The sequence below is a fragment of the Hemibagrus wyckioides genome, linkage group LG02, assembly GCF_019097595.1.
Source record: "Hemibagrus wyckioides isolate EC202008001 linkage group LG02, SWU_Hwy_1.0, whole genome shotgun sequence".
In the NCBI taxonomy this organism is placed as follows: domain Eukaryota; kingdom Metazoa; phylum Chordata; class Actinopteri; order Siluriformes; family Bagridae; genus Hemibagrus; species Hemibagrus wyckioides.
In genome coordinates this window covers 12392714-12412702 of record NC_080711.1, presented here as the reverse complement: position 1 = coordinate 12412702, position 19989 = coordinate 12392714, and the positions used below count along the sequence as shown (strand labels likewise).

The 19989-nt window shown below is 38.8% G+C and overlaps 2 protein-coding genes across 3 annotated transcripts in view; both read left to right on the top strand.

Annotated features, from left to right (window-relative positions):
• Window positions 1–1519: 1519 nt before the first annotated feature.
• On the top strand, window positions 1520–10047 carry e4f1 (E4F transcription factor 1). Its single transcript, XM_058376368.1, has 14 exons — window positions 1520–1676; window positions 3654–3763; window positions 3904–3958; window positions 4072–4238; window positions 4347–4467; window positions 4594–4746; window positions 4901–5025; window positions 5885–6106; window positions 6253–6367; window positions 6544–6761; window positions 6913–7111; window positions 7226–7389; window positions 7971–8033; window positions 8254–10047. The coding sequence occupies exons 1-14, from the start codon at window positions 1583–1585 to the stop codon at window positions 8560–8562; spliced, it is 2115 nt and encodes a 704-aa protein (XP_058232351.1). The 5' UTR covers window positions 1520–1582; the 3' UTR covers window positions 8563–10047.
• A 1388-nt stretch (window positions 10048–11435) lies between these two features.
• Window positions 11436–19989, top strand: part of grid2ipa (glutamate receptor, ionotropic, delta 2 (Grid2) interacting protein, a) — a 31261-nt gene continuing 22707 nt past the window's right edge. Inside the window, exons 1-5 of one of the 2 annotated variants that reach the window (XM_058409908.1) lie at window positions 11436–11803; window positions 12909–12950; window positions 14837–15090; window positions 15243–15575; window positions 15803–15957. In XM_058409908.1, the coding sequence (XP_058265891.1) occupies window positions 11716–11803; window positions 12909–12950; window positions 14837–15090; window positions 15243–15575; window positions 15803–15957 (872 nt within the window). In that variant the 5' untranslated portion in view covers window positions 11436–11715. Of the gene's footprint in view, window positions 11804–12908; window positions 12951–14836; window positions 15091–15242; window positions 15576–15802; window positions 15958–17771; window positions 17893–19989 lie in introns of those variants that run through there. The other variant, XM_058409927.1, reaches the window with a different exon arrangement.

Below are 19989 nucleotides of genomic sequence, written 5' to 3'. Positions count from 1 at the left end.
GGGGCAATTTAAAGTTCCTAAAGCATCTAAGGTGGTAAAGACACTGATGACCCTTTCTCACCAGGGTTTTAATATGACAGGACCATAACAGGTCCACCTTGACAAGCCTCATTCATTTTTGTATGTACATTGTACATATGTACAAATGTACATTATTATTATTTTTTATTATTTATGGTCTTAACAGCTATAAGCTGCCAAAGCACAGATGGCTAAGACAAGCTTCCCCAGCTGGTATGTTATTTTCCAGCTTCCCTATTAAAATCAGATTTTATTAGTCACACTTGAATAAACCAATAAATATTTGACATTTTGTTATTGTATTTGTGTTATTTTCGCAGTAGCATTAATAGCGCAATGCAGAAACTATTTCCTGTCTGCCAGCATTATACCAGCTGGCAAAGCTTGACCAGATCGAGCTCGGTCTGTGCTTAATTGGCAACTAACTGTTCAGAACAAGCTGGATTTTCACCAAGGACGTATTTATGAGAATAAATTTAACGTAAGGAAAACCTTTCTTATTTTTTCCATTTTTTGTGTGGAAGATCTGAATCTATTTGTGTATTGATTACCCATTCTGAATAAACCTGGAGTTCACTGTTTGCCTTGTGGTAAAGCAGCTGGGGCCAGAGCTCATTTCTGGGAATGAAAAATGTATCCTGAAGCCTGAACCTTAAATTTGCTAGATCCAAGGCAATATTACAATCAGTTTTCTCCCTAAGATTATAGGTGTGAAAACATTTTAAAAACTTAATCTAAACCTCTGTTTAGCCTTAAAAAACTTTCCAATTACATGACAGCATAGCAATCAGATTTTCCAGCTATGGTGTTTAATTATTCCAGCTAAGATATACCAATCTGGCATAACATTATGGCCACCTGCCTAATATAGTGTTGGTCCTCCTTTTGCTGCCAAAACAGCCCTGACCTGTCGAGGCATGGACTCCACTAGATCCCTGAAGGTGTGCTGTGGTATCTGGCACCAAGATGTTAACAGCAAATCCTTTAAATCCTCTATGTTGCAAGGTGGGGCCTACATGGGCCCCACCTGGCAATTTCCAGAACTTAAAGGATACCTACAGGAGTCAAAGGATGCTAACAAGACTTAATGGATACTTTTGATCAGTGCTCATAATGTTATGCCTGATCAGTGCATATGATTATTATAAATGTGAAAAGTTTTTTAAAACCAAAATATCCCCTAAAATATTGGCTTAAGTTTTTATTTAGTAGTCTAGTAGGCCGACCCTTGTCTGATTCAGAGCCCAAAACAAATGTTGTCATGGTGTGATAAGGAGATTTGCATTTTATTTGTGCTATCCCTAGCAGCACTTTTAAATGAATGACTTTAATAAATGAACACTTCGATGATTTAAAGAAAGTCTTAAACTTGAGTTAAAGTGATGAAGAAATTGCTGGACAGGTCACACTTGTGCACTACAAAAAGTAAAATCAACCTCCCAAAAAAAAAAAAAACAACCCTGCCTTGTCCCTGCCCTTTTGTTGTTATGACGACGAGGTCGTAAATCCGCCATGTTGTTCCTGCAGCAGCGTTGCGACAGAGACGGAGCGCGAGAACGACATGACTGAAGAAAGTAATAATACGGCAGAATCGCTTAACGGCCAGACGCAGCACGGCAGCATCATCACCATTCAAACCACACTGGGAGATGAAGGTAATCACAAACACACCGCCTCTGATGGCTGAAATAGGTCTATCTATTCATTTTCACCCTCTTTCTCGTGTCTTGTCTAGCTGTCAGTAAGCTTGCCATGGACCTCGAATCGTGCATTACTTTTCTCGCTAGCATGCTAGGGTTAGCTAACAGACTTGCTGCGCTAACGTGCTAATAGCTGTGTAGCTAGTTTCTTACACACTGTTCTTCCAGCTGCGTACCGGTCACTGGTGGTATGTTGTAACATGTACGGTTTGTTTTTTGTTTTGTTTTTTTCTTTTTGGCCTATTTCATATTTGTCGACATCTAGCTGATATTTAGGTGTCATGATGCCTATGCTAACTGGCTAATTAGCTTTGTATATAGTAGTGCTGTGAAAAGCAGGACAAGTCGCATCTTCTGGTGCTGGAGAGGTTAGGGGTTAGTTGGTATTTATAGAATGACTTGTTTATTAGCGGTTTTAATTTCATTTTCAGTGATACAACGGATGTTAAAGAATCAAGTACATGAAATTGCCTGTTTATTAATAATTACATCTATCTCACACCTCTACGTATTTTACAGACTGTAGCCTATCAGGTGCTACACAGCTAGTCATCCTTACTTCACCCCTTCCATCAATAGACAGGGATCACTGCTTATATATATATATATATATATATATATATATATATATATATATATATATATATATATATATATATATATATATATATAATGAGTGGTGGGTTATTCACAGCATAGACATAATTGGTGGCTGAAGTGGTTAAGGCTCTAGGTTGTTGTTTGGAGGATCGGGGTTCAAGCCCCAGCACCACAAAGCTCCACTGTTGGGCAATTGAGCAAGGCTCTTGCGCTCTGACCCCAACTTTCTCAGCTGGGATATGTGAAGAAAACAATGTGCTGTAATGTATGTGTGGCGATAATAAAGGCGTCATGCCCTCAGTTCTTCTATAAGATGGATGTGTTGGGAGAAACCTACATAGGTGTGGAGAAACCATGAAAAAGATTGAGTGGACCTGGAGCCATGAGTTGACTATGTTAGAGTTTGTGAAGTAGATCCATCAGCAGTCCTGTGGTCAGAAAACGCACATGAAGCTCAGGATGAAGATTAAAACAAACTGCTCATGTTAAGATTTAGCTACAGTCTCTAGATTTAGAGAAGGACCAACATTGGAGGTGTGTATAAAAATGTCCACTGAGTTATACACAATGTTTAAATATTCCAGCAAGCCTTCTGTGATGTGCTCGATACATGCAATGCAAACTTGTGCACTACCACATTGTTTGCACTTTGGTGCAATCATCACATTTGGTGCAAACTTAACACCATGATTCCTCCTTACTTGTTATTTGTGACTAATGGTCATAGATGTTGTACCACATGACCACACACTCCTGAAGTGCAGAGAGCAGATAAAGTTGAGTATAAACTTAATGAATGGTGGTGATTGAGTCACTGCTGTGTGTGTACCGTCTTGCTCAAAAATTTCCAGCGATTTATTTACAATAGTTAATTATTTAACCAGCTATTAATATTACTGGTTCCCTTTTTAACTTCTTAACACATTGTGTACATGACACCTTAATATGATTAAATTGAGACATTCAGATGAGCCAGCATAAATTTCCATTGGGAAGAATGTAGGTAGCACAGTCTGTTATGGTAATGTAAGAGTTTATTAAATATATATATTGTTCTTTGCAATATTGGTCAAAGAATCATGAGTAAAAATGTGCTCTCAATTCAAAAGATAACCATTAACTGTGTAACCTTACCAGTGAGATAATATCAGATCATACTAGTAAGTCCGTATGTAATGCAAAATCCCGCTAAACAGAAGAAATGAGTAGAACACATTGTGAATGCAGAATTACTGAAACTAAGTCAGCTAATGGCTTTTGGTGTTCTTATCATATGCCTCCTTGAATACGGCTAGTTTTGTCCAACTTACTGACCTGGTTTGTTCTTGACAGATGAAGATATTCATAAATGTGGGCGATGTGGGGAGGAGTTTTCAGCTTTGGATATCTTCATTCAGCACAAGCTTAGTCGGATCTGTAAACGTCCTTTACAGGACACACAGGTATGTTTATCCACTTGCACAAAGAAGCAGTGAGTAGTCTACAGTCAGTTAATTTTAATTCTCAAAATGGCGGAATGAGGCTGGTTGGGTTGTGTTTGTATTGTTCAAATTTGTGACCTGGTGCATCTCCTGTTCTTCAGGTGAAAGATGATAAAGATAGAGAGCTGGCTAATGATGCAGAGAGATCCTCAGTGGGTAAGTCCTAGTCCAAAAATTTGTGGAGTACAGTATGTGTACAGTATGACCTTAAAAGTTCTACAAGCTGAATTATATGATTGGTAGTAGAAAATTTCTCCTGCTTTTCCTAGATGAGGGAGGTGGCAGGGTAACCACCACAAACGTAAGGACAGGCCACTCGGCAAAAGACCATGGAGAGTCTGAAAACAGAGATGGTTCGGATCATACCAAATCTGCTCTGAAGCTGAACGAGGACGGTCGCTACGTCTGTCATATATGTGAGAAGACTTTCAAAACGGTATGATGCGTTTAGGCAGAATCATCCATTACTATTATGGGTGAGAATGCAAGACTTACCACCATTACTTTGAATTGGCTTACCTTGTCTCTGTGTCTGTGTGTGTAGGCAAATATCCTGAGGACACACTTGTCCATACATACAGACAAGAAGGACTTTAAGTGTGACCTTTGTGAGACTGCGTTCCGAACCAAAGGCTCTCTGATTCGACACAACAGACGGCACACAGGTACATGGAGGATTACGTGTTTGTGTTATTCGCTAATTGCTGTGTTTTGTATTATTTTTAATTCATTGGAAGATGAATTACTGGAAGGCAGCACAGATATAATGATATTGATTTTTATTTTCCTAGATGAGCGGCCTTACCAGTGCAATCAGTGTGGCCTCTCCTTCCGAGAGTCTGGTGCACTGACAAGACACCTAAAGTCGCTGACACCATGTACAGAGAAGATCCGTTATAGCCAGTGCAAAGAGATCCTCTTCAGCAAGGATGGAGTTTGCACAGGTAAAATAAAAAGCTTTTACATTTAGTATAGGCTTCTCCTCTTTGTGCCCTGGAGTGTGCTTTGATTTGTGTTGCTTTTGGATATAGTTAGAGCAGTATTTGTTCTGGTGCAGACTGGCTGATTGTTGTGTTGATGTGTTGTGCTGTTCTGTAGAAGTGCAGCAGCAGTCTCCTGTACTCCCTGAGAAGGAGCAGCCGCTGCCTGTGGTCAGTGTAGTGCAGACAGTCCAAGATGGTGTTCATATCCAGGTGGTAGAAGACCTTGGACAAGTTCATCAGGTGATTTGATAGAGCTTTATTTAAATCTTATTTGGTTTTCTGTCATGGTACTGACTGAATGGGAAATCCTTCCAATTCATGGTTTGTTTATTCATTTAAAATGATCTTAAAATCATGCCCATCTGCTTGTGTTCTCTAAATCCTAGTTCCTTGTCAACTTTTCATAAGCCTGATCATTCTCCCATTTTTTTTTTTTTTTTTTACACCCAGTGAATTTAATATTTAGTACAAACCTTTTGTTTCATCATTTTGACCGAGTTCCTTAATTATTTATGATCACTGTTGAATTAATTAATTAAAGAAGTAGATTAGCCTCCTGCATTACAGCAGAACTGATGTACAAAAATATATGTATTGTTTTGCCGATTTAGGATCATATGTATTTCACTTATCGCTAGATCCTAAATCAATCTTCTAATCCAGCATCAATTCTGACTTTTTGAGCTCTCACTATTGCCTAGTATCTGTAGTTATATAATTATTATGCCATTTATACTGAATACTTAATACCTGCCCAACTTCATGCATGCAAGATTTACATTGGAATATTCTGGCATGATTTATTACTCACAATCCACCCAAAGAACATTCTCTCATTGGAATAAAAATAAGTCAACTAGTCGTGTTGACTAAATCGTGTATGGTTTGAAATCTGTGCATGTGTTTTGTTATTAACTCACCCCAAACACCCTCCCACTGGCCTTTTGGCGAGATGCATTATTGGGTGTATATTACGGTCACTCAGTTCCACTACAGGAAAAAATAGAAGCTACATTAAGGTGCATATGTGATTTGTTTAGCTGTGGATTTATTACACTGTATCCTGTGTAAACACATTGTGGTGCCCTGTTCTGGACAGGTGGTATCACAGCCTGTAGCTGAAGCTGTTGCAGACGGAGACGGTCTAATCTGCCAAGCCATCATCAACTCAGGCATTGCTCTGGAGACTGAAGCCACAGAGGCAGCAGAGCAGGCAGAGGCCCAGTCACCTAAAGGGGTCCTACAGAATCCTGAGGCTGAGGGCAGAGTCCCCGAGATTCAGGTGACTGAGGAGTGTGTGGAAGTGGAGGCAGAGACTGTGGTGAGTTAGAAACTTAACAGAGATTCAGACACTGTGCTTTTTAACTAGAAAGATTATTTCTTAAAATCTGGGGAGTCGGAAACTAAACATTTCCCACAGATTACTGTGTATCATTCTGAACACAATTTTTATCCTGTGGTTTGAAGGAGACTTCAGAGAAAGAGATGGAAACCTCCACTTCAAAGTTGCACAAATGCCCTCACTGTGATCGAACCTTTAGGGCAACCTCTCATTTGCGCATCCACGTCAAAGGACATGCTGGTATGTTTTAGCATGAAAACATTTCCAGAAACTTTCTCTAATTTTTCATGCGATCACTTAAATGGACATTCAGTTAGTGTTTGATTTAAAAAAAAAAAATGTTTAGACTACGCAAGTTACTACGCTGGAATAACTTATCCTTGTTTGCTGTAAATTAATTGCTATTTTCTTGACAGGCTATAAGCCATTTAAGTGTGTGACCTGTCAGAAGGAGTTCTTGACGGGCTACATGCTGAAGAAGCACATGGAGATGCACGTGACCGAGCGTAGGTACAAGTGTGGCGAGTGCGGCAAGCTGTTTAAGGCTATCGGGCACGTACGTGAGCACATGAGGGCACACTCCAACGACCGCCCACACCACTGCAACCTCTGCAACAAGAGCTACAAGACCAAGGTGAGTTAGAGTGGAACTAGATCTAGAGATTAAGTGCACTAGCCACTGTCTTCCATTGATGGTTACAACAGGTGCTGTTTGCAGCAATGTTTTACAAAAATATGCAAATGAAAGTAAGCATTATGGTTTCACTGGTCCTTACTCATTTCAGAATGCACTCCAGGTGCATCAGCGCACGCATGGCGAGGACAAACCGTATGCATGTCCACACTGCTCTCGAGCTTTTCGGGAGAAAGGAGCTCTGGTGCGTCACATTCGCCACCACACTGGAGAGAAACCTTTCAAGTGTTCCAAATGTGGTCGTGGATTCGCAGAGCACGGCACACTCAACCGGCATTTACGATCGAAAGGCAATAATTCATACATACGCACATTCTATTGTATGCATTTGTGTGTATCTATGTATTTAAGTAAACAACCCGAAAGCTTAGAAAAAAGCTAAACGTATGTGTGTGTTGTGTCAGGGGGATGCTCTGCGGTGCACGAGCCAGAGCCAGATCCATTGCTGAGCTCTGAGGAACAGGAGCGTATAGACAGTATGGCAGCTGCCATCATTTCTGACGATCCTCACGCTGTGCTGGTGGAGTTTTCCTCTGTGGTGGCTGACACTCAGGAGTACATCATAGGAGTGAGTTCACTTTTTCATATGCTTCATACTTTAAAGACATTATCAGTTGACTTTTCAGTAACACAAAAGCATTTTAATATGGTATCTTCGAGCAAGTGACACTCGCACTAACCATGTTATTATGTGATGGCATTATACTTTAAAAAACGGAAGTAAGCATCAAGTTATAGAAGGCTATCATCAGTTTTTAACCTCACAAATCACTCTGGGATCTAGAGAAGACTGTAACACTGAGGCTTATCTCTTCCAAGAAGCTAGCTTTGTTTCGTGCTCCTTTATAGCACGTTATTTTGGATTGCTATCACCCTGTTTTTTGTGTGTGTTTCATTTTGTTTTAGGGATAGCTATCAGGGTATCCCTAAAAGTGATTGCAGCAACTTATTTATTTATTTTTTTTAAAGAGTCTAGACGTTGTCGAATACGTTATTGTGATCACTGAATTTCTCTAATTTTCACATTGGAGCAATCATTTTAAGTGTAGTGCCACTTTTAATAAACATTTTGGCACAAAATAAATATAGAAGTCTTATATATGGTTTACCCTTTGAACATAAATGAAAATGATTTCTATTTATGTGCAGACATCAAGCGAGGAAACAGCTCAAGCAGAGGAGGTGTCTGTTACTCGTGACAATTATAACCAAGTAAGAATATTAAGTTGCTTAATTTTTTAAATATGGAGAACTCTCATTTGAAGTTTTTGGTTATCCAGATCATTTTAAATGTGTAGTAACTCTTAAATCAGATCGATTCTACTCGCCGTATGCACTTTAATTATTATTATTAATTTGAATACTTGCACAGACCTTTCAATGAGTAGGGAAATGTCATATTTGTGTGCTATAATTAAATCATTTTTCGCAGTTGGACAGTCAAATCATAAAGGTGGTGCAGCAGGTTGTGAGTCAGGCACACGGTGGGCAGCAGATCATTGTGCGTAATGTAGAAGCTGATGAGAAGCCTGGTGTTTTCGACACGGGTGACACCATCACCATCGCTACACCGGAGAGTCTCACTGAGCAGGTGGCCATAACTCTTGCCAGCGCCATCAGCAACGGCGCCCTCCTGAACACCACCTCCTCCACAGAAGGCACTACAGCAATGGAGCAGGACGAGCATTATGTCATCGCTTCCTCTGACGAGATGGAGATTCAGACTGTTGTGGTGGTCTGACAGAGCAACAGTACATCTCATAAAGACGGCTAATGTTGCCTTTAATCTTGAGCAAAGGACATTCTGACTGTTACCCAAAACCTGTAGCAGTTTCTCCTCTCATATGCCTTATCTTGATTGTTCTCAATTGTTTGCACTTTGAAAAGGAGGCTAATGAACCTGTTTTGGTTTCTTGAATTGCATATAACGATTGCCTAAGACACTAGAGTATTTGTATGATCTTGTTGTGTCTTATTTGCAATGATACCAAATTATCCTCCCCCAACGCCTCCCCCCAAAATAATTTACATTGCATGGTTTTTAAACTATAAAGAAAATTGTTTTCTGTGTATATTTAATTTATTCAAGTTGGAAGCCAGTTATTGTTATTTTCTGGGGCATGGCTGTAATGGTGCTGTTGGGTTTTCTTGCTTCTCTCTTAAAATGAAGCCATGCTTCTTATTCACTCCACTGCTCTTCCAGTTTGTTGTTTTGTTCCTCCAATACACACTGCCAAAATTCTCCTAAACTGTGTATTATGTTGTTTTTTTGTGTGTTTGAAGTGTATGATGTGAGATTGATGGATGTGTTTTATATGTTCTCCTGTCCCTGTGATGTCAATCCGGCAAAATCTGTGTGCAAGAGAGTCTGAGTTATGTCATGATTCGGTCCTTTTTGTATCTGACCCCTGACATCTGTGCTTTCAGCAAGACATAAATGAAGAGTTAGTAGAGACTGGCCAGGCAGATCTGGGCCACACCAGACATTTCTCACCTTGCCCTGGGGTTTTTTCCCCCCTCTACTACCCTCTGGTCTTCCCTCCTGTCAGGTCATTACTACATGTGCTGTTGCCAAGGATTTGATGGATAGTTTTTATTACTACCCCTCAGGGTCCTCACATATGCTCCCTATAGAATGATGCTGTTTTTTTAAAACTATTAAAGTGCCCAGAACCTGCTGACTTGTGCCATGTGGAAATGAATTAAATTCATGGAAAATGTGCACGTTAAATAACTGAAGAGTTCGGCAAACACGTTTCTAGATAAAGAGATGGAGGAAGTAGTTTGTTGATCGTCACTATAACAATTATCTTGCCCTTCGAACAGTGTCTCCAAGTTTGGATGTTATGCTGAGGCTTCTGAGAGTAGGTTCCAAACAAGCAAAAAAATGTTTTCATTTATCGTATGGCTTTATTTAAAATAAATGCTCACTGACCATTTCCTGTTTATTCATACAATTTTCCAGTCAGCCAGTGATAACTGGGTGAGTGATTTCCTGTTAGCCTGTGTGAGAGTTGTAAATAACACTTCTTTTTTTTTTTTTTTAAATATCTGTGTTAAGCAGAAAAGCATCTCGGCATGTTAAACCTTGAGGCAAATGACCTACCACAGCAGATCTCATACTGGTTTCCACTCTGGTCAGCTTAGGAAAAAGAACCCGAGGCGACGGTAGGCACAGGCTTATTAAAATTGGAAAAAGTGCGAGGGACATTAACAAGGTGAATTAATGACTTCATGTGAGTGTGTTTTGTCTCGTAACAATGATGAAACCATCCAACAAGCAAACAGTACACACAGTACAGTTATGGAGCAAAGGAACCTTCTGCATTTTATTGTGCCGGATTCTCTGCACAATGTTTGTCTTAGTGTAACAAAACCTATTATGCTTATATATGTGCTAAATGAAAACCTTAAAAGTTTGAGAAAAATTTGAATTGAATTAATGTTTTTTTTTTTTTTGAGGTATAGAGAAAACGTTATATGCAGGAACACTTTAACTGGAAGAAATGGAGATTAAGTAGAAAAATTATACACCATTGCGACACCTATTTTTAATACCCAAAGCACTATAGCACAGCATCTCCTGCATTACACTTACATTTACAGCATGTTGCAGATACCTTTACACTTAGACATTATTATACAATATATTTTATAATATAAAGTACACCTTGTTAGAAACAAGAAACAAGAAGCCCAAGACTAAAGAGGCCAGGATAAACCTTGAAAAAGGTATAAACCTAGCTAAATAGTTGTGTTAAACCTTGTAAACTTACCTGAAACAGACATTGTATGCCAGTGGGTAGTATTGTGGTACTTGACACCACAAATCAGTGGTCTTGGGTTTATCATAAATTCAGTTGAAATCTCAATCTGCCTTAGTCTTGGCCTATGCAGAGGAAACACCTGTTCTAGACATATTACTGGATGGACAGTAATGCTCTGATGTCTATCTGCATTGGTGCCACTTAAGACCATAATGAAATATCTTAAAAATGGCTTACAGTTTTCACTGATAATTTCACTGGTCTTGGTGGGAAAGAGTTATATTATCATATTACAATCAAATAGTGTATTTAATAAGTTTTAATCATGCTTGCAGGTTACAGTCCTTTACTGGTGTACAACTACTCTGTAAGAGAAAATACTATAGAGTAACACTGTTCTATCATCAGTCACTGATGGCATGTGACACAGTGGGATTCAAACCTTAAATTACAACAGAAGGTCAAACACAGAAACGCTTTGAGTGTGTATATAAAAATGCATCACTGGGCATAGCATGTCATCGGAAGGATGGGTAGCAGTTACGCAGTTTATTAAAATTAAATGTGCTTAATGGTTAAACTGTGAGCATGCTTGACCTTGACCTGAGAACAGACCTTTCCTCTCTTGCGTTGTCTCACTTTGTCTCTCCACTGCAATTCATTGAATGCTGTCCTTCACCAGAGTACCAGCTTTTTTTCTGGGTCAGTCCTTAGCCCTCTGAGAGGGCCAGAGCCACAAGAAGTAGAAAGAGAGAGAGAGAGAGGAGGGGTTGGGAGGTATTTATAGAAAAATAGGGCTTCGCAGTACCTTTTTCCTCGCAAAAGAATCATTACAGGACCCAGCTAGCATGTCCCAGATTTCTGATCAGTGCTCTGCATGAGGGCCAGGGCTAGACAAACTTAGTAGAGGATGCACAGCCTTGCTTGGAAAGACCGTGTCTATGTTCTCCTACACACTCCGTTCTTCTCCACAGCTTATCCTGGGCTTAAGCTGCAGGTCTGATGGAGCTTTGATAGACTTTGTAAATGGTTTTAAGTGTTTGGTAGTGACTGAGCTGACTTTCCTCTGGCCCTTGGGTTTCCCACACTAACTCTGATACAAAACCCAAAATAACACACCTGCAACCATGATGAGAAGATTTCTGAAGAGCCAGAAGGGCCGCTTTTCGCTCCGCCAAAGCCGTTCGGGTTCCCGCAGCGCCTCCAAGGACTTCTGTAAGTGTGTCCTTTATCTTATTTTACTCTGTTTCCTATGTAGCCTCACTGCTAAGAGGCAGGACAGATCACAAGGGATTGAGTTTTCTGTGCTGCTATGTTGATTGCAGCTAAACTGGGCTGTGTATTGGAGCAATTATTTGCGGTTGTAATGAACACTGAATTTTAAATCCTCAGTAGAAGCATATTGTGTGGCCTAATTGCTTATTTTTCAGCTTAATATTTATTCCTCATTGCAATGGACTGTCATTTCAGATGATTTTTTTCTTATTTGTGCTGTTATTTATTTTACTGAATATCTTATTCCAACAAGTTATATTTAGTTGTATCATTCCGGAAAACGCCCACAGTTTGTACACTAATCTGCACTGGGCTTGGAAGTATGAATGTTATTCAAGTTCTAAATTTAAGATCATTTTTATGGAGTTGTTATCCAGTATCTGTATCTGGGATATTATAGTTCTAATGTACACACAATTAACACATCCAAAAAAGCATGTATATAGGTTAAATATATTTTTAAAATATTATGTTTTATATATATATATATATATATATATATATATATATATATATATAATATTCCCAGCTATAAATTGCTGTGAACTTTTGCTCTATATGCAGTATTCTATTTCACCCACTTATTTTAGTCATTCATAATTCACAAAAGCTGTAATGTTTAAGGAGGTACTGTTCTTCTTTTAGTATCTCTTGGCACTGTATAAACACACACAAATGGCCAATATATATTTTATATATATGTATATAAAGACGATTTGGGCTGGTTTCAGAGTATTTCTCTGTCAGAGACTGACTGCAGTGCAAGAATGAGGGCAAGAGCTCTACTGGGGCTTTAGAGATACACACAAAAAAAAAGCTGTGCGTGTGTGTGTGTGTGTGTTTAATAAAATTATGCAAATCATGCTGTGAATGAGTAAACACTAAAATATTTTTAATTAGTAAAAACTGGCAACATTAAGGGTGGATTATTGTATTTGAAAATTACTGTAATGTTTTTGTTAGAAAGTTAGTACTTTTTGCTATGTATTGATTCATTTGTGTCCTTGTGTCTTTTTATTATATGACGTGTTGTTTCTCCTCACAGACCCAAATCCTCAAGTGCTCAGGGACTTCCCCTTAAACATTGGTATGTGAACCTAGATCCATTCACATAGAGATTTCTACGTACATATTCATTATTTGTCACTTTGCTGTTTGACGCCCACTGACCAGATTTAGTATGCCATCTTTGTGAAAAGCTGTTATTATTAGGCCTATTGACTATATGACATATTGTAATGCATTGTATCTGCACAGATCAGCCATAACAATATGAGCAGTGACAGGTGAAGTGAAGAACACTGACTGTCTCCTCATCATGGCACCTGTTAGTGGGTGGGATATATTAGGCAGCAAGTGAACATTTTGTCCTCAAAGTTGATGTGTTAGAAGCAGGAAAAATGGGCAAGCGTAAGGATTTGAGCAAGTTTGACAAGGGCCAAATTGTGATGGCTAGACGACTGGATCAGAGTGTCTCCAAAACTGCAGATCTTTTGGGGTGTTCCTGGTCTGCAGTGGTCAGTATCTATCAAAAGTGGTCCAAGAAAGGAACAGTGGTGAACCGGTGAAAGGTCATGGGTGGCCAAGGCTCACTGATGCACGTGGGGAGTGAAGGCTGGCCCGTGTGCCCCGATCCAATAGACGAGCTACTGTTGATCAAATTGCTGAAGAAGTTAATGCTGGTTCTGACAGAAAGGTGTGAGAATACACAGTGCATGACAGGTCAGGGCTGTTTTAGCAGCAAAAGGCGGCCCAACACCAATATTAGGCAGATAGTCATAATGTTATGCCTGGTTGGTGTATTTACATATACAATACACTAAAGCACTTGTCTGTTACAGTGTTATTATGGACAATATGGTTCAAAATCATTATTTACTATTCACTCACTGTGAAGGCAAGACTTCTACATAGGGCTGTAGGACTCATGGCAAGCTTTGAAACATTTTCTGTATTGATTTGAACTTGTCTCAGTTTTATTAGCGTGGTCTTGGCAGTGTTGTCTGTTTTTTACGTATACACAAAGTTTGAAAAGAAGTGATTTCATTAATGGTCTTGATCTTCATTTAGTCTTGCTTTCATTTGGAATTGATCTTGGTTTGGTCTTGACCCTCATAAGACTTGCTCTTGCCTTGATCTCAGCTTTTCCTGGTCTCAGACTCCAGCCGTACTTTTAGATTAAGATTATTATTTTAGAATATTTTCCACAAATTTAAAATATGCTCGATTATGCTTCTCAGCAAAAGTGATGCTATAACTATAGTTAGTGTTTGAAAAGCATGTTCAACTGTAAATACATTTACAAATAAAGATATCTTGCTTGATTTCATGTCTCAGTAATATAGCAGTCATGTGGTAAAATACTGCCACCTATTGTAACACTAACCTTAATGTAACAAGCTTATCTAACCTGCTAGCTGTTATTAGTCATGTGGCAAGCAAGCTATGCTAGTCAGCACACTCTTCAATATAAGACCTATTTAATAAGCCTGGTTGTGTTTTTATCAAGGTAGAAAATTTTGTATATAATAAGGCGAGTAAATGAAGAGTACAACATGTGCCACAGTGTAATAGAAATTCAGATCATGACACTGAATTGGATTCCACATGTAATGCCAATGAAGTTTCCTTTTCACTTACATTGTAACAAGCTCAGGAGAAAACATGTAGTAATGCATATTTAAAAAATATTATTATGATATAAATAAAGCTGTATCAAAACTGCAGGAGCTTAGAAAAAGATAGTAAACTATACTTTCCTTATCACTGAGCTTGAACCTTTAGTGTGTATCTGTTACAGGATAATGTCCCTTGAAACGATAATTATAGTGCGAAATGTACATAATACTTTTCCTACACTACCTTCACATTTACAGATAAATGTTTTTCTCATTTTTCTGAGATTGAAAAGTTTTATTTTAGTAAATTTTTTAATGCTACATATTTGTGTAAAATATTCCCCTTCCCCTTCAGAACTGGCTCTTCCGGCAAATAACCAGGGCTGGCCTGAGGACTTTGGATTCAAGCTAGGTGGAGATGGACCTAGCTACATCCTCTCTGTGGTGGAGGGCAGCAGTGCCTACATGGCAGGTCTGCAGCCTGGTGACCAGGTGTTAGAAATTGATGGCCAGAACGTTGCCTCTCTCAGCACTAAAGCTCTCATCGCCTTGGCCCAAACTCTCAAAACTGTACCTCCAAGCATCGGGGTTGTGTCCCGCATTGAACAGGTCACTAACATTATCAGAATTCAACCTTATGTAATGATTATTGTGGTGTGATCTCAGAACGTCATATACCTTGTGATAAAATGATAAAATAGAATCTGTAGATGTATCCGAAGGATTCAAAGGACATTACTTTTTATTTTGTTACTTCACAGCTGGACATCACTCCAGGACCTGATGGTCGCTTTGGTTTCACCATTGTTGGAGATTGCCCCTTGTTGGTGGAGGACTGCATGCTCAACTCTCCAGCGGGCCGCAGTGGGTTACGGGCAGGGGACTACGTGATGGAGGTGAATGGAATTCCAGTGAAGCACCATGAGATGGCTGCAGCCATGATTAAGGCATCACAGGGGCGGACACTGCGCCTTGGCGTGCTCAGAATGAACCGTTGGCAAAAACGCACTAGCAGCAGCATGAAAGAGACGTACCAGAGTGGAGATATAGTCCGGCAGGACCGCAAACACAAAGCTCTGGAGTTTAACAAGAAGGTCAGTATTACCTCCCGTCATTCCATGCTAGGACAGAACAAATGTGCTGGTGACGTACAATATTTAACTCACAATATTTAACTTGCAACTCCTCAAGGAGTGGATTTTATCCTTAATTTATTTAAATCAACCTCTGAACAGCAACCATTTTTTGTGTGAAGAATCTGAAGTAATGCTTATTTGTGCACTTGCCGATGATGCTTCCTTGGTGTCTCCTGTGTTTTCAGGTTGAGGAGATTTTAGGTGAGGAGCCAGTGGTGAAGGAGAGGCTTTTTGACCTGTTGAAGCAATATGCCTCGGAGAGGGATGTGGAGCAGCTGGCATCCACACTCCCTGAGATACTGATCACTGAGGAACATCAACAGCTGATTGACAGCATCAGGTACTGTTGAGATTATGGAAGAATTCTTTGTCAGCAAACTGGACTTTTGTCACTTTGTGTCAGTTCAGAAAATTGTATATGAAGCATCGACTGCTTATTTCTTTTATCTTTATTTTTTACATTGACTTGCAGGTTAATACAAACTGGCCTAAATGAAAGCATGTACAGAAAGGAGATAAGTGATCTATGATAAGGTTAAATAGCACTTTACCCCCTTCCCTTTTCCTAGCTCTAAACTCTCTCTCTCTCTCTCTCTCTCTCTCTCACCCACTCTTAATTTCCATTCCCACATTTAAAACCGAGGGAAAACAGAAGACGAACATGTCACCTGTCTCCAAATACCTAGTAATAAAAGACAAATATTCTTAAAAATCCACAATGGGAACCCCAAAATGCCATTTTTTAAACGAACAAAGCAATTGCCTGATATGTGCTGACAGAAGCTGTTGACAGCTTTGTCGTAATCAGGCCAGTGTCTATAAATATTGTAGGGAATTAGGTACTATGCCAAGTCCAATGGAACCAGCTGCAGAAAGATTTGATGAAATAGAAGCTTGATACCCTCGCATCTCTTACTTTCAGGGACTCCTGCTATTTAGATTTGCAGAATCTTGGAGTTTCAACAAATGAGCATATCGGAAAAGGTTTGTTTTTGGCAGTGATATCTAATGTCTTGTCTATGAATGTAGCCAACCATAAATGTTCCACAGTTAAACAAGGAGGGAAAAACAATAGTGTGCTGTTATAAGAAATTAATGAATGTCTGGGTGTGGAGGTAAAATAACAGCATGTTCTAGAGTGTTTTATTTCCCTTATTCCACTGCAATTTTCCAGCATTTTCTAAATGTGTTGACACTCAATAATCTTTGTCTATATTTTAAATGAAACACCTCCTTACATAAAGCTTCACCAGTTACTAAAAACACAGTTAGCTTTAGTTTATATGTTAATCATATTAATCTGATCAATCAATTTCTCGAACTGTGCTGTGGTATGTTTTGTAGAATCAGTGATGGCATCTCAAGTGCTTATACAGTATACACAATTAGTAAGAAAGAAAACAAAGTGCTCCTGATTTATTCTACTGTGACATTGTTCTGTTCTGGGCGGTTCAGTTACTGAGTCTTCATGGACTAATGAGACAGAGATGGCTTTAATCAAATGAATAGAACAGATATGCTCACTTGGTGTCTATTAAATGGGCTTTTGCTAACTAAATAGGCTGAAGTGTCTGTTTTTGACAACAGGGGAGCTACTAATCCTGCTAATTGGGAGGAAATCAATTTGTAGGGACTAAAGCATCCCCTTTTCATTTTTCATTGTTTCTTGGGTTAGTGGAGTAACAGTATCCCTTATGGGGAAAGATTCGATAACAGAAACATGCTGACATTAGGAAACAAAAACATTTGCTTTGCACTGGCAGATTTTTTGTAAAGAATTGTAAACCTTTTAAGAAAGGATCCAGAAATCCAAATCAAGTACTTTTATATAGTGACTTGTTTCCTACTATCTTTTCTTTCTGTTTCATTAAACTGTCTTTACTGTATCAATATTTTTAATCTTTAAATCTTACAAATCTTTAAATGTCCATGTCTTCTCAGATTTGTCTATCCCCTTTTCTCTCTCATATTCTACAGAAATACATAGTTTGATATCACATCATAAAAATCACACATTCCCCTCCCCTCCTCTTTATCCAGCACTAAGCTCATATTGGCATTTTTTTTTTCTTCTCCCAAATGTTGCTACTGGCAGCCTTTGGAAGTGTGATATTCCAGCCAATTTGCTCACTGGCTCTCTGTGTAGCCGTTACTGTAAGGTGGATGGGGTGATGGAGTAACTTGAGGCAATATTTGATGCTTTGTGCACTGAAGCAGCAGCCGCGAAGTTCCTGTGAGTGGCGTGGGGCTAAGAGTGAGTGATGAATTGCTGTAGGTGAGTGATGCTGAACATTCCTGAACGTTCCTGTTTGTCTCACTGTGCTCTGCTGCTGCAAGGTGTGATTTGTGGATAGTGGTGCCTCATTGTGGTGTCTGTTTTGTGACATGAGTCAAGGCATAATAATCGGGAGTCTTCTTAACGTGAGTATTCTCAATATTGTTCAATCTTATAGAAAATCTTTACAAATATACCATCTGGAGGTTGAGGAGTGGTATTTATGTGATTATTATTAAGCCGATTGCTCTACTGCTTTGCAATACCAGGACCTAAATATATAATAGCTAAAATAAACGTAATAATGGAAATAATGGAAAGTGAGTATTATAATCAGACTCATTTAAAGTTTTGAATAGTCGAGACATGCTGTAAAGCACATTATAGACAGTCCTGTAGCTTCAAGTGTTTCTTTATCCCTAAAGCAATTGATTTCTTGGTAATATTTTTAATATTTATGTATTCCAACTCAAGCATTCGTAATATGCTGTAATTACACAGGAGAGCAATTATTACAGCGTTACCGGAATGCAAAGGTTGTTTGCAGTGAAATTAGTTTTAAATTGGGAAATAGAATTTTATGCTATTTAATGCTATTACTAGCATTATCTATTACTATATGAGAAGTGTTCCATATTAAATTCTGTATGGTTCACGAAGTAAAAAATTGATGTCAAAAAAAAAAAAAAAATAGAATAGAAAAAGGGAAAGCAAAAGATTACCATGTTGTATCGTGTGTCAAAGGACAGACAGAACAAAATTTCACTGGTCTTGCTTTTGTGAATATAGCACATGCTACACACGCCTTCACTGCAGAAGAAGGCTTCCTGATGGGTAATTTTAGTTACAGCAGTGAATACACACCTTTCACAAGCAGCCACGTCATTTATTTCAAGGTTGTTGTTTTTTTATCTTTAGTTGCGTGGTGAACCATAGCGGTATGGAACTGACAGTTGCAGCTGATTTCCTTTGATTTAAATATAGATTTTTCTTCCTCAAAATGGAAATCAATCATCAGTCATGCCCAAACAGCAATTATGAACATTTTCTTTCTATTTTGTGAAGCGTTTTCTTGAGGGATACTCTTCATGAAGTTTCTCTATGAGCTGCATAGATATACAGTAGCAGTGAATATATGAACTCAAATCTGGAATGAGTAACACATTCAGTAATTCTCATTTATATGGCCCTGGAGGAGGGAGTTAATGGGGTAATGCCTGTGGGGTGGCAGGCTCGAACCCCTGGTGTTATCTTTCCATTGCATTCTCTCTCTCTCTCTCTCTCTCTCTCTCTCTCTCTCCCTCTCTTTCTCTAGGTCAAATAGATGCTGATTAGGTACACTGTCATGGGAATTTGAGGCATCCTAACACTGCAGGATTTGGCAGACTACACTAACAGGGTGGTGTGAGTGTTAGCCTGTGGTAGCAATCAGAGACGAATCAGGCCTATTTATTCTTATTAATAAAACATTATCCGTCATTAAAGACTTAAATGGCTATAGGGGACACTAAAAACAATTTGATAATATAATGTCAAAAAGGTTGTTTGGAAACTTTTCAGAAGTGGATCATCCTGTGAAGCTGTGTGGACGCTCCAGCCTCTACGAAAAAATAAGCGAGGAAGTAGAGCACCATGTTCCAAATACCTAGATTCCTGCTCCTCACCAAGTTTTTTTTAACCTCTGAAAATTTTTCACTAGTCATGTGATCTTAAATGTTTGTAAAAAAAAAAATAGTATAAATGTTTGTTTCATTACAGTGTATAGTGTCTTTTTAGTAAAAAAAACAAAACAAAGAAACATATAAATAAGCAGAAAATGCAACAACAAAATCATTTACATTTACGGCATTTGGCAGATGCCCTTATCGAGACAGACTTACAATATCTGGTGGGTTTTTCTTGTTTTGTTTTTCTTTAAACAACTGAGCAGCTGAGGGCTAAGGGCTTTGCTCAATGGCCCAGCTCTGGCAACTTGGTGGTTCTGGGATTTGAATCCAAGAACACAAAAGCAAATTGGGAAAAACAACATTACCTTAAAATGGAAAGAGTGAGTACTTAACGAACATTACACACTCACTGCTGATTAGACATGGCTCA

Bases quoted from the DNA above. Each gene is read 5' to 3' on its own strand.
- e4f1 (XM_058376368.1), top strand. From the start codon at position 1,583: ATGACTGAAGAAAGTAATAATACGGCAGAATCGCTTAACGGCCAGACG. The intron at 1,677-3,653 runs GTAATCACAAAC...TGTTCTTGACAG, and splicing joins AACCACACTGGGAGATGAAG to ATGAAGATATTCATAAATGT. The intron at 3,959-4,071 runs GTAAGTCCTAGT...TGCTTTTCCTAG, and splicing joins TGCAGAGAGATCCTCAGTGG to ATGAGGGAGGTGGCAGGGTA.